This window comes from Marmota monax, unplaced genomic scaffold (assembly GCF_021218885.2).
Source record: "Marmota monax isolate L192 unplaced genomic scaffold, Marmota_monax_Labrador192_F-V1.1 WCK01_AAM20220418_F8-fsc00073, whole genome shotgun sequence".
NCBI lineage: Eukaryota > Metazoa > Chordata > Mammalia > Rodentia > Sciuridae > Marmota > Marmota monax.
Genome location: NW_026692846.1, coordinates 4528852 through 4543640, shown reverse-complemented (window position 1 = coordinate 4543640; position 14789 = coordinate 4528852). Strand labels below are relative to the sequence as shown.

At 51.1% G+C, this 14789-nt stretch overlaps 1 protein-coding gene across 1 annotated transcript in view; it reads right to left on the bottom strand.

Annotated features, from left to right (window-relative positions):
* Positions 1–14789, bottom strand: part of Col22a1 (collagen type XXII alpha 1 chain) — a 229501-nt gene that overhangs the window by 192715 nt on the left and 21997 nt on the right. Inside the window, exon 3 of the mRNA XM_046449181.2 lies at positions 12433–12999. Within this exon, the coding sequence (XP_046305137.1) occupies positions 12433–12999 (567 nt within the window). The remainder of the gene's footprint in view (positions 1–12432; positions 13000–14789) is intronic.

The window sequence follows — 14789 nt, the reverse complement described above, 5'->3', positions numbered from 1 at the left end:
CGGTGCTGGTGTGGGGCCTGGTGTGAGCGGACCACAGTCTGAGAGTCCATGCTACCAAAGTTCCACGTGGAGGACATGAGAAATAAGGACTGAAGGCAGATGGGGGCCGGGAGCAGCGGGACGGTACGGTACTCTGCCTGGGCCATCTCCATCTGACCAGGCTTCTGTCTATTCTGGGCTCTGGTCAATCAACCCCTCCTGAGGCAGGAATGTGGAAGGCTGTGGGGACGGGGTCCAGGCTCACTAAGGACACATGATCTGCAGCTCTCTCTCCTCAAATCTTCACCACTTATCTATGGAAGGTTTTTTCTTCCTCTATTCCAGTCAAAAATACAGGTAATGCTTCCTGCCCAAACCCACAGAGCCGGTAGGCAGCAGTGGAAGTTTTACAACTGAGGCCTCCTGGATTTTAGAAACTATATTCTTTCATGTCCAATTTGTCCCCGCACCAAAAAAAAAAAATGAGAAATTATACCCCAATGATTCAAATGTATGAATTGCCAAGATCATCGTAATGTCATGTGTAGCTAATAAAATAAATAAATAAATAAAGGCACCTTTGGATCCAGGTATGCCCAGAGCCCCTCAATTTCACCATGCCACACAGAAGAGGAGAAGGGACAGGGACCAGGCCCTCTCGGACTCATGTTCCTCTTCCAGACTGTGTTCCAGAGACTTGGGTCCTGGAGACACCCCACCCCAGATAGCCTGTGCCTACTTCCAAGACTCCAACCTCGTTGCCCACCTGTTTTCCTGAGAAGGACCAGGCCTCTCACTGGCCTGGGAGCAGGTGCTTGTGGGACACACGGACAAGCTTGACCTCACACCCAGGGTGCTCTGGCTCATGCACAGGGGACCCTCCTGGTTCCAGATCAAGCAGGAGTGGTGAAGACAAGAAGGCCAGGCCGTGGACTGGGCTGGGGCCAGGGTGCGAGTCTCCCTGGGCCACCGTGTCTTTGCATGTCACTTTAAGGAACCCAGGGAATCTGAATTCCAACCTGCCTCCTAGGCTGTCACACGGGCATATGCAAGTTAGGATGGAATGGACTTTCCAGGACACCTCTGTAATGTATAAACAGCACACGCGGCCTGCAGTCCTCCTTGTCCTCTCACTGAAGGCCACTCGTGGGTTGGGGCCCCATTTGAGTGTACAGCCAGGTTCTGCCAAGCCCAGTCAGCTCAGGTGAGCAGAGGTGTGAAGGAAGGCACTTGGCTCCACACTGGGGCCCTACACCCACCTACACACCCTCATGGCCTCTGATTCCACCCCATCTAGAGCACAGGCAGGACAGTGTCTTCCTGCTCCCCAGATTTGGGGACTCCAAGACAGAAGATGCTCATGGTCGAGAACACACGTGCTGGGCAGTGCCAAGGGCTACAGACCCCGCCATGCAGGGCCTCCTGAGCAGCCTGCCTGCCTCCAGCTCCCTCAGGAGACCAGCAAGTACTGGTCTCACCTTCCATCCCCATCGGCCGCACCCGCTCACATCTGGTTGTCAGACCAGAGGACAGGAGAACCTATCAAGAGTCAGCAAGCAGAGGAGCTGTCTACGCGTCTGCCACCAATCCAGCCACACAGACTAGCCAGAGCAGGTCTCTAGAAAATACAGGTGGGTACTTCATGAGGATATTTAAGATGCAAACACAGGTCTATAATAAATTTATTTTTTCTGGGCAACTGCAAGTAGACGCTTCCAAGTTGTAGACAGAGGGAAGGCATCATTATTGTCCTGAACCAACAGTCCCTTAAGAGCTTAAGAGTGACACAGAAGGCCCTTCATAGAAACGTTGGTTGTGTGTGTGTGTGTGTGTGTGTATGTGCGTGCACGCACGCATGCACATGTGCATACGTGTGTGATTGAAAGGTACTGTATTGTGGATCTGTGTGGGGGCATACATGTGTGTCCTGTGCTTGTGTGTCCACATCTGTGTGTGTGCATGTGCCTCTGTGTGGGGAATCTGAGGATGATCAAAGGACCTTCCCAGCCCAGTCCTCGAAGCCCTGCAACGTGGCCCGCTACTTTCCGTTCTCCTCCCTGCAACCTGAACTTGTAATGAGCACTGCACTTCGTGGACACATTTCTGGGAAAGCCATGGCATGTCACGTAACCTTGTGTCGCCTCTTGCTCTAAGATTAACAGGCAAGGGTAGCAGCAGGACAAGGGAAATGCTCAGAAGTGCAAGATGTCCCCACAAATTTAATTATATAGATTCACATTTATATTTAAACATGTTTTATATAGAGATTGTGTGTGTGCTTGTGTACTTTTGGCAAATATCAATTTACTTGTGGCCACTACATATTACCCCTTTGTCAACCCAGCACTGAAACCAAGAGGTAAGCTCACACGGCTCTCCATGAGCTGGAACACTGAGACATGCTGCCACCCCCGATGGGGTGGTCACGCTTGTGAGGACTCAGCTTCCTGACAGCAGGACCAGAGCCATGTGGCTGGCACAAGTCCCCACAGCTGGGCAGTGGCAAGAGGACTGATGCATATCAGAACTCAAAGCCCCTTCTAGTCCCACGGGGACCTGGGAGGATGTCCACGTGTGAGACCCGGGCGGCGTGAGCCTTTCTTAAGAACACCTATGGAACCAGAAGCATGAAAGGCCGGGGAGAGCCTGTAATTGGAGGACACGTGGAGGGTCAGCTGGCTATGTGTGATGTTGACCATGACACAGAAAGGAAGGGAAGAGGAGCCCTTCAGAGGAGCCACGCCCATTCCACTCAGTGCCCTGAGGAGGAGACCGAGGGCAGGAAACCTCCTATCTGAGAGCTATGGCAGTGACTTCAGACCATCAGTCATCGTATAGAATCAGCCTCAGGGGTCGGCCAGCTTCCATGGAGGACCACATAGTAAGCACTGCGGCCTGTGCAGGTCAGGGGGTCTCTGCCACAGCCACTGAGCCTGCGGCGGCTCCGGGCACAGGCAGCTCTGGTCAGTGTGCACTGTGAGCAGCACTCCAGGGAATCAGGTAGTGATGGCTGGCCAGATGTGGCCCGCAGACCGTCATCTGCCATTCCCTGCATTAGACCAAGACAGGCCTTCCCTTCCTGACGGGACAGTTCCCTGTGCAGAGCCCAGGACAGGTAGACTTGACTCCCTTCCCATGTTGGGGACTCGGGCCCAGCCACATTATTTGGTGGTGTTTTGACTTTTCACGGGTGTATATTTGTTTGTTTGTTCCAGCTGGCCAGAAACACACTGTGTGATTACAATAACATCAAGGACATTTGAAAACACAAGAGGATCTTCATCATCTCTGTTTTATAGACGAGGAGACTAAGGCTTAGGGGTGAGGCTGCTGGCGGTGGCTGCTGGCTGGAAAGTGGCAGAGCTGGGCTTCCATGCAGGCCCCTTTGACATCCATCTAGGGCTCTTCAGGACACCGCGGGATGGCAAGAGCTGGCCCAGGACTGGCACTGAGTACAGGCCAGGTTGCAGAGGGAGCAAAGATCACACAGGCATGCTCTAAAAAGCAAAGTGCTAACTCTGTCTTCATTTTAGAGGGAAAAAGGAGTCTCTTGTCAAAATATACAGAAAAGCCCGAACTTAGGTCAGGCTTTACATGAGTCCACTGTCTGTGCCTGATGCTCAAAAGTCACAGTCTGTGAGGGAGAGGACGCAGGACCCCACCCTGGCCACCCTGAGTCCTCTCCTGGGACCCCTCCTGTGCCCCCAGGCAGCTGCTCTCGGAGGGGCAGACACTGGTTTGGGGATGGGGGCAGTGGACATGAGCGTTTCTGCCTCCGTCGACCCAACTGCACAGGCTGCTGGATGCGGCCGAGGGGTGATCTTACAACTTCAGAGAAGGGGAGAGTTAAACACGTTGCTTCCACAGGCTTCTTTAGGAGGGGAAAACAATAGTCAGTGCTGAGAAACACTGACCTAAGCTCCGGCTTGATCATCTGGTCACACACAGGAAACTGTCTTTGACGCATGTGCGTGTGTTCATGTCTGGGTCCTGAGAGCAGGTGCCCAGCCCCACCAGCGCACCAGGCACGTCCCTGGCACTACCTCACTAGATCCTCACACCCTCAGCAAGGAAGGGAACACTGTGACATCCTCTTTTCAGGTGAAGAGATCAGGCAGAAGGAGATTACCGAAGTGGCCCAAGGTCCACAGAGAGGAAGGAGGGGGCTGGGTGTCACACCCAGGCCACAGCTCCAGATGCTGGGTGGGAGCAGCCAGGGCCTCTGCCTCTGAGTGTGCCTCGGCCGTGCACTGTAGAAATTCAGACCTCTGCTCGGAGGCAGCCTGCAGGAACAAATCCCCAGCGAGTGAAGGCTCTCTGCAACAAAGGCCCACTCAGCACTGGCCTGGCAGACCAGAGCCCAGGGGAAAAGCAAGCCCCCACCCATTCAGAAAGCACTGTGTCTGCCCCACTGCCAGAGAGGGAGTAATGAGAAGCAGCCACATGCTGTCATGTAAATAAGCAAGTGGCAGGACCCTGGGTGTAGAAGCTCCTGTGGGGTGACTGCCAGTTCTCTGGTTTTAGGCAGGGGCTGGAGTCAGGAGAGGTCATGCATCAAACGGGCTTGGATCTGGCTGGGCAGAGCTGGGAGTCTGCTGTTTCTTCCTTGAAGTACACAAGTTAAAAACTAATTAAAAATAAATGAAGGGTGGCTTTTAGTTTTTCATCATTTTCAGTAATTTTCTAATAAAATTTCCAGGCACATAATCAGAATTAAGTAACCGGATGGCTATTTCTAGGGAGCACGATCATTACAAGTTTCCCCAAGGGGCACTCACAATGACCTTTAGGTGGAGGGCAGGGCTGGAACCCAATGGCTCCTGGAGGCCTGCATGGTCCCAAGTGCCAAGCCACAATCATTGACGTGGCACTCCAAACCCACAGCTGCTGCTGCCACCCATTCCTCTCTGGCCTCTGGATCCACCCAGAGGGAACAGCTGTGTGGGTCACTCCGTGGTCACATACGTGTTCCCAATGTGTGCGTGTGATGTGTGTTCATGTGAGGTGTGTGAGGTGTGTATGGTGTCTATGTGTGTAGAGTGTGTGTCCTGAGTTTACCGTGGGACCTCCCAGCTGGCCAGGCCAATAGACACTGGGGGAGGCAGGAGTGTGGTCAGGCAGGCATGGTCACTGGGGACAATGCCACCAGCAGGAATGTGGCCTCTTTGATAACTTTACAAAACTCGTGTTCATAGGGAGCCAGTGACCCAAGAATTCCCCAGGGCAGACTCGCTAACCGCCAGCCTGGAGGCCATGCGGCACTTGGCTGTGTCCTCATGGGGAGAGGTGACTGCAGGGCACTTGGTGGACTTTGCTCTGGCTGAGGCTGCCCCAGGACCTCCCTCCCAGCTGTGCTAACTTGGGAAGGTTAAGCACATGGCTCAGCCTCCCCTCTGCCTCCTGGGACACAGGCAATCACACCTGGCCCAGGCCTTCCCTCCCCTCCCCGGCCCCTGGTCTCTCCCCCCAACAGGCCCGATGGACTCCACCTCAGGCCCTTTGCTCCCACCATTCCCTGTGCCCAGCAGTCCTGGCCTGTACATCTGGGCCTCCCCACTGGGCTTCATGCCATTCCTAGAGCATCTCTAATGTTTCCCTGTCAGAGGCTCCCCAGCCCCCACCAACTAGGTACTGAGAAGGCTCCTGCTCCACCTGCTTCAGAGCACCTGTCTCCACGTGAAGCCACTTTGCCCACTCTGCGATTTGTTTGGTCACCTATGTCCTTTCCTTCTGAAAGTGTCACCCTCAATTAGGACCACAGAGGTCTTGCTCTGCACTGTGACCCACAAGCCTCAGGACAGTTCCCAGGGGAGAATATGGCTCAAAAAAAATTCATTAAAATAACACAAAAACACATATAAAGAGTCCTTTTAAAATTCACTGTTGTGAGATGGTAACCATAAATGTCCATTTAGCCCATTTCTAATTACATGAGTTGTGTTATCTACTGAAATAAATTTTAAGGGCACCCAATAACTGATTCCTTTGGAAGGTTAGGTGCTCTGGCTGCCGGGCACGAGACAGGGAAAGGGGGAGCCCTCAGAAAGGCTGGGGACCATGGCCCGCCCAGTCACTGCTATCACAGCAGAAAACAGGTGTAATGCTACAGGAAACTGAACTCAGGGGGTAGTGAATTAAAGGCCACCACACCCAAATCCAAATGCAGAACCAAGCTTCAATGCCCACATCTTTCCAGTGAGAGTCAAGGTGAACAATGTAAGGATAGAATTGACCTGCCCCTCACCTCAAAGAAGTCACTCCCCCTCCTGCCCCCGGTCACATTAGTAGCCAGAAGTTAAAACTCCCGTTAGAGGAGGAATGCAGCTACCCATGCAGCATGAGGAGCAGAGAGAGAGAGAGGATGGCCACGCGTCAGGGACAGGCAAGCACCACGGAAGCATGAGAGAAGCTCCCACCCTCCCCTGATCCAGACCAACACCCCCACCCAGGAGTCCAGGAGCAAAAGGCAGAACCTAGGAGGTCTCTGCCCATGGAGATGGGATAGAGGACCACCATAGCACGTCCCCAGAATAGAAGTAGGTGGAGGCCCTCTCCGCTGGCATTCCACAGACCACTTACAGCAACCCGATAAGCTATATAAGGGTTGTTTTGTGGCCACAGCAAAGCTGGGGGTGGAGAGAGCTCTTAATTACAGCCGATGCTCTGGGCCTGTCCACAGCCTCCACCCCATAAGCTGTGGGAAGCTGAGGCTGAGATTGGTCCCCTGGGAACCTCTCTCAGGCCACAGAGAAGCCAGAGTTGGTACCCTGACATGAAGGCACTTCTCTGAAAGCATCCAAGGCCAAGGGGATACTACAGCACCACAGATGCCCCTAGAAGAGGCCACTGGGAGAGGCCTACATAGGTCATGAGACTGCTCCAGTGTCATCTCTATTGACACTGGTCACTGTGGTCATCACGGCCTCTGCCATTCCACCTACACATCTGCACTTTTTTCACTTACAAAACGGAGATGATGATTTCTCTGAGTAGCCTTAGTTTCACGCAGCTACTCAGCAAGCAGCTACTGGTCACCAAATATGAGACAGACCTCTGCAAGGGACCAGGGAAAGTGCAGTATCACATGTCCAGCAGGACTCCCGAGCTAATGGCAGACCCCTCAGCCGAGAGTCTGCTCCTGGTCTCTGTCATCCTCCGTAGTCCCTGTCATGCCTCCCTGCACCTCAGTGCCATCAACCACAAGACAGGAATGACCATGACATTTAGACAGAGGATCCTGACGACACTTTGGTAAAATGGGTATTTAAAGCTGCTTCTTTAATGTAAGTGGAACCAGCCAGAGGAACTCAGAACCTGGGGTCAAGCACAGCAAGGCTAAACTCCCCCCTCAGCCCTCGGGCAGCTAGGGCACCTTAGGAGTAACTCAAGTTCTTCAGGCACCGTCCCCTCAGTGGTAAGTCGGGATAGCATGGTGCCAACTCTGTGCAGACACATCTGCCATGTATGTGAACACAGAGACAGTCAGACGCGTATGAAGAGAAAATTAACTATTCACACCCACTTATGCTCTGCCTCTGAGCCCTGGGTGGCAGGCTGTGTGGCTGGGATTCCAACATAGCTCTTAAAAGAACACTGAATGGGGGCATCTGAGACCTGAGAAGTAGGACAGGTGAGGTCCACAGGTGGTCCAAAAGCATTTGGACAATGGAAAGGCTTCTGCATGGTATATCCAAAGGAAGTTCAGCCCACCACCCCTCCTCTGCCCATTTGGCTACTCCTGGCTGGCTTCCAGATCAGCTTCTGCCCACAGACTGCAACCCCTGCAGTCTAAGGGCAGGGGGACACTGCACTCGACCGTGGACACCAGTCCCTTACTTCCTGTTCATTGGCTCTAGACTCAGCTTCCCCTCTGAAGGGCAGCCCCTGGACACCTGCTGGTCCTCGGAGCTGTTCTTCCTCCATTCAGTAGCCAAGCTCAATGGAAAGAGCACACATGGCTTTGGAAGCAACCAGAACTTCATACGTCATCACCAACATCAGCATTGTTGGAGGAGAGGGAGAGGGGAGAAGGCAGCAACAATGACCACCCCATCCTTTAAGCCCACGATGCATCAGGCATGCTATTATATGGGGAGGGGGAAAGATTTTTATCTGTAACTGTAAAAACTAAAATTCACAGATATCAGGTAATGTGCTAAATATCACACTAATAATAAGTGTAATGGCCAAGAAACTGGGATCATATCCACTGTCTACACTGCCAACCCAACCCCTTCACTACCACTACTATCCATCCATGCTGCCAACCATGCAATGATCTTGACCCCTAGGGCAACAACCCAAAAGAAAATGTGAGCCACATATGCAGTAATTTTCTAGTATCCTCATTAAAAGTAGTAAAAAGAAACAAGATAGGTTTTTTTCTTACTAATATCTTGTATTTAACTCTATTTTTCCAAATTATCAATTCAGTATATAATCAATCAATATAAAAATTCATAGCTGCATTACTTTCTTTTATTCATGCTAAATCTACAAAATCCAGTGTGTGTTTTACAATTGCAGCAGGGCTCAGTTTGGGCCAGCCCCACGCCAAGTGCTCAGTAGTCACACATATTGAACAGCAGGTCAGGAGCACCAGGCTCCCACTTGCATGGTATCAGGGCCCACATTGCAGCTGGGGAAGATGGAGTGAGACTGCAAGAGGCTCAGCTAATGGCAGACTCCTCAGTTCTTCTCATGCAAAGTGGAACCAGCTCCCCGGGTCTCCCTCTGCATAAGTCCCACTGAAGGAAGTGTGCTGAGATTTTTGACGTTCAGCTTGCCTCGGCCAGTGTGCCTTTGCCAGACTCACATCAACCTTGAAAATCTAACCATTTGTCTGTACTCACAATTTCAAGTTTTCAGTTATTGTTGAGTGTGATTTCTGATTCGTGGGAGATTTTTATTATTGGCCCTTGGCAGGAGCTGGGACAGACCACTGCATAATTACTTCCAAAAGTACATACATCACAACAGCAAGCACAGAATTCATTGTCCGGGCACTGTCCTCGACTTCCTTTAAACAATATTAGAGAACCCTTCCTAAATGCCAGGATCTGCTTCAGGAACCATGGAATGAAAGCAGTGGACTTCATCCTGGTGATGCTTATACTCTTGTGTGTGTAGGTAGACACTAACACATACATAACACATAGGTGACATCCAGTGCACACACCCAATAGTGTAACTGTCTGCCACTTTCCTGCTGTCCCAAGTGGACAGGTGCTTTTTGAGGTCAAAGAGAATGCCAACTCCATCCCTGTATCCTGGGTCCCTGGCTGGGCCCCAACACCAAAGAATCACTCAATGTATGTTTAATGAATGAATAAAAATGAAGGAATGGATGGATGGAAATGAACAAAGTCTACTACCATGCATGGTTACAAAGTGACCAAAGGATTAGATTGAATTTAACAGCTGCCACCATACATGGTCCTTAAATGCATGACTAAATGGGTCTTATGAATTCCTGCTACATAAAATAACCTGCTATTGTTATTCTGCCACGTTCCAGATCATCAATAGGCCCCTCTATTCAGAACAGCTCCTATGCAGTTCAGGCTGTGAAGTCACTCAGGGGCATCTTCTCTCATGTGCAGAGGAATTCCTGGTGTGTGGATTTTGTGGCCTCCTTGATCTAATCTTACCAGATGTTTCCAATATGTTACTGTTAGATCTTTTATTTTTGTTTTCCTTTGTTTCTAACTGAAGCCACTGTTAGGGCATTTTATTTCATTTGTCACCAGAATAGATCAAGCCCTCTTCATCGTGCAGCTGTATTTACAAAAACGGATTCGCCTTAGGCAACTGAGAACTGGAATCTCCCAGGGAGGCATTTGGAGCACCCTGGCTACGGGGATATGAGAGTTTTTCCCAAGGTTATCGTGGTGCACAGAGTCCTTCTCAGCTGGTCTGCACCTGCTTCTCCTTCTCTTAAGGTACTGGCTACTTTTCCTCCGTGTATCAAACTCCTTTTCTCAAAGGCACAGGAGTGGTAACTACCTCCACTCCCAAATGTTAAAAAGACTACAGGGGTTAATGCCCCTATCCCTAGCGCCTGCAGCTGGCTTACACTCTGAGGTTAGTGATTGGCCAAGGAGCAGTCACATGACCTTCCTTAGCCAATCAGACTGAATGTCAGATGGGGTGGGGAGAACTCCCCTCCCCTTGGATTTGCAGGCCCATGGAGCTCTAAGGGTGCTGGGAGGTGTCTTGCGAGGGTAGCCCCAGTCTGCCCGCTTCTACCATCCTCTCCTCTGCCAGCCTCAGGAGGCCACTGGGACGGCAGCACCTAGACTCTTGTCAGCTGGTATCAGAAGAGGCCAGGCTACCTGGAGGCCCAGCCAAGCAGGAGAGGGGGTGGGGGTTCCAGCTTCCTTTAGCTGCAGCCTGGAGGGCAACTGAGACCTCCAAGGCCGCGCTGCTGCTGGGAGCGTGTCCTCAGCCCTCAGGAGTCAGGCAAATTGTCCATCCAGCCCATCTCTTGATCTGAGCCTTCTCTAAGGAGAACCTTCATCCGTGTCTCACTAGTGGACCCATTTACTGCTGGGGCCTACACACAAGTCTGCGGGGTGCTGCGTTACCACCCAGACAGAAGCCTGGTATGGCCTGCTTTCATGGTGCCAAGCTGCCTGCCTTCTGGCCTTTTCAGTCTTCAAGTCAGTTAGAGTGGGGACTTCTGTGGCCTATGCTCTGAGGCATCATCCAATCATGGATGGTGGCATGATGGTGACAGCTGCATTCCATAGGCACACAGGAGGAGACCAGCCCATGGAGACAGGAAGAGGGAGGCCTGAGGCTGGAATCTGCTCCTAGCCCTGTTGCCAAATGAACTGTCAAATTCCTGCATAAAATCCTACAATCCTCACCTTAGCACACCTAAGTCTTGTCTATTGAAATTCTGATAACCTGACAAAGCCCCCACTTCCCCATGACCTCAGCCACACTGTGCTGTGGCAACTCCTAATGCCACCTCATCACCTCCTCCTCCCTCCACAGCTCACCAACAACCTGAGCACACCTCCTCCAGGGAGCCCGCCCTCCCTCCTCAACATCACTACCGCCATCACCACACAAAACCCCAGCGCATGGGACTGCCTGAACCTTTATGAAGACACCCCTCAACTACCCAGTATCACATGCTCTTCACATGTCTTTCCTGGCTTCTGGACAAACACACTGAGGATTGGAGCTATGTCTCATGTTTTTCTATAGCCCCAGAAATCAGCACAAAGTTGCACAAAAAGTTGTTCCTCAATACATTTCTGTTGAAAAAATAAGTGGAGATTAAATAAGCAACAGAGAGATAAGCTCCATGTATGGTAAGAAACCAAGAACCATCCAGTTCCTAGAGTAGTTTAGCTGTGTGCTGACTGGGCACAAGCTAGGCCTGTGCCTGCCTGCTAGGCCACACCCAATTGCTCTCACTGCCAGTCCCTCCCACCACTTGCCCAAACCCCTAGGACCATCCCTGCTCCTGGTAGAGGTTGGACCACTGGGCTTCCCTGGGAGGAGTTGGCTGGTCCCTGCAGTCATAAATAAGACAGACTAAGACTAATCCACTGACTGTCTATAGCCCCCGCCTCCCCAGCCTCAAGGCACAGCCCTGCCAGGCCTGGTGGGGAAAGATACCGGCACCATCCAGGTCTAACCTGTAGAAACTACAGATAAGCTGGACCTTGAGAAAATCACTCCATCCTCCCTATCCAGGGGAGGGAACTGTCCTCAGAATGACCCACTAAGATCCTGGAGGTCAGGCTTCCGGGTCAGCCCCAGAGCCATTCATGCTCTGTGCCTGCCTCCTGCCCAGTGGCCGGTCCTCCCCCAGCCACAGTGAGACGGATTCCAGGCAAACAAGTGGGAGAACTGGGGTTATCTCAGAGGGCTGCAGGTCAAGAGCACTTGGCCTGGGAGAGGCAGCCCTGACCATCTCTGAAGCGTGCAGCTGGATTGCTGGCCTGGTTAGCTCACATACCCTGTGTATGCCCATTCTCTTGCTTGATGGCTCATGGAAGCCCCTTAGGAGACCTTGCCACCTGCCAAATGCCTCAGTGAGGACTTTTCAAGTGCTGCCTTGGTGGTTGGAAGACCACGTTCCCAGCTCAGAGATGAAGATGGACACTCAGGCCTTTAGTCCTCCTGCATCTCACAGTGGGGTGAGGATTTGGAAGGAAGACTTTAATCCCAAAGCCCTTTCCATCTCTGCCCCAGAAGTGGGAAGACAGACTCCCTAATAACTGCTGGCTGGTCCACCAGATCCATTACCACACTGACCCCTAGGCAAGGCGGCTTTCTCTGTCCCCGCACCTGCACCTGCTGTTCACCTAACCCAGCCACTTCCGCCTGCTACACTGCTTCTTTGCCTGGGGACCCCCACACAACCACGCTGGTCGCAGGGCACGCTGCCCTTGGACGGGGTCAAACTCCACACAGGGAGGCCAGGCCACTCACTTTCACACAGGCGGCGCCTCAGCTTGCCACGGATCTTGTCGATGGCGTTGAAGTCGGACACGTGGAAGACATGTGCAGCCTTGGGCTCGGAGGCAATCTCATCCAGCTCCTCCTTCAGCGCCGCCCCCACGCCCACCGCAAAGATGCGGATGCCTGCAGCGTGGGCGGCTCTCGCCGCGTCCAGCACCAGGTCCTGGCTGCGGCCGTCGGTCAGCAGGATGGCCACCTGCTTGAAGGCGCGGTCCCCGGGCCGCCCGCCGGCCTGCGGGGAGAAGCTGCGGCTGGTGATGTACCGCAGCGCGTCGCCCGTGTTGGTGTTGCCTCCGTGGTAGGTGATGCGCCTCGCTGCAGCCTTGACCTCCTCCCGCGAGCTGAAGTGGCCCAGCTCAAAGGCCGTGGTGGGCGTGTCGCTGTAGCGCACCACACCTACGCGGGTGCCTTCTGGGCCCACCTCGAAGGTGTCCACCAGGTTGGCCACCCACTGACGGACCTTCTCAAAGTCCTCCTTGCCCACGCTGGAGGAGGTGTCCAGGAGGAACACCAGATCATAGTGCACAGTTTTGCAGCCTGCAGGGGCAAGAGAAAGGGTGACATAGTGCAGATGGGTTGTGGAAAAGCATGTCCCCAAGGCCCTAAAGGAGTGGACACTGGGACCACAGGCGCCTGACTCCAGTACCTGCCTGCTCTGCCTGTACCGCAGGTGACAATCGGGATTCTGAGCACAGCGCTCCTGTTTGGTAGCAACAAGAGGGGCCTCCCCAAGCTTGCTGTGAATTCCACTGAGGATAGTGACAGCACCTTAAAATGATTCACACCCTTGGAACGCCACTAGGCGTCAATCTCTGCACTTCAATTTTGGTTTAAAAGTAAATTTTATTATTGCTATTTTTAAAACCTACTTACAAATAACACAAGCCTATTTCAGAAAACTCAGAAAAGGCAATCACAAACTGAACACTGGTTTTCCCATCCACAGAGACAACATTGTTAGTCATGATATATATCCTTGATTACCTTCAATTTCCGCTTAGTTACTGGGAATTAGACCTGATGTTCAAGTTGTTTACCCACACCTAGCACTATGCTAGAAATCAGTTCCTGGTTGATAAGGTCAGTTTCCCTGGCCTTTCCTGTAAAGATGCACACAGTTGATTGATGCACATTCTTGCTGGATATTTAAATAGTTTATAGTATTTCATTCAACATTACTACATATAGGATATCTTCCATTTGTGTATTTTCAATATAAATTTAAGAATTTTTATAATGCTTTATGCTATATGCTTTATAGCTTATAGATTTTACCTAAACTAATGATGCTTTTGATTAAACAAACCAAGTTTCCTCATCCTCACATTAGCCTCGTGCAGCAAGTTTATTCATCCATCTTATAACTAGATGATGTGGGAAAAGTGTTGTCCTAAACCCCAGAGTGGTGCACATACAGGGGAACCGTCAAGAAGCCCTGGTGCTGACCACTCCAGAAGGTGCTGTTGGTCGCACCAACAGCAGCACTGCAGAAGCCTCTAGAACACAAATCCAAACATGCAGATAGTGAAAACAAAACATAACAACAACAAAAAAAAAACCACTTAGTTAAAATACCAGATTGGCAAAGTTCAAAAAAGACTGATGGTCACTGTGAATTTGAGGAGAAGACATCTGTCTGCTCAACAAGTGGCCTTACAATTTGCCACACCATTCTCATAAAGGATGGAATTTTTTTATCCACCAATTTCAAATTTGTGATTGATCCCAAGAAAACAGAAAAAAAAAGATGGAGGAATAAAAGATATACTAGGGTGCTGGTGTTGTGGCTCAGGGTAGAGTGCTCACCTAGCATGTGTGAGGTGGTGAGTTCCATCCTCAGCACCACATAAAAATAAATAAATAAAATAAAGATATTGTGTCCAACTACAACTAAATTTAAAAAAAAAAGAAATACTAGGAATATTACAGAGCATGATCAGAGAATTTAAGGAAACAACCTAGCCATGGCCTGTGTGGAACAACTAGATGCCATTGTGCACTGGATCCATGCAGTGGGATGCCAAGGCATGGATCACACAGTCATGACTGCCAGGGAACCCACATCTACCAGTGTGGACACACTTCCCAAAAGAGTATTGATTGTGAAAGTTGCTTACAAAGTATTGTGTATAATATAAAAAGATTCTGGAAAGCAAGCCTATGTGTGTAGTTGTGTACATGTGCCTCAGAGAACCTGCAGCTGAGCAGCAGTGCTCACCAATGGCAAGTAGAGCTACGGATGAACTTTATTATTCTGTATCTTCTGCTTTTATATGTGCAGGCAATTGAGTTCAAAAGTCAGAAAAACAATAGAGCTATATGTAATT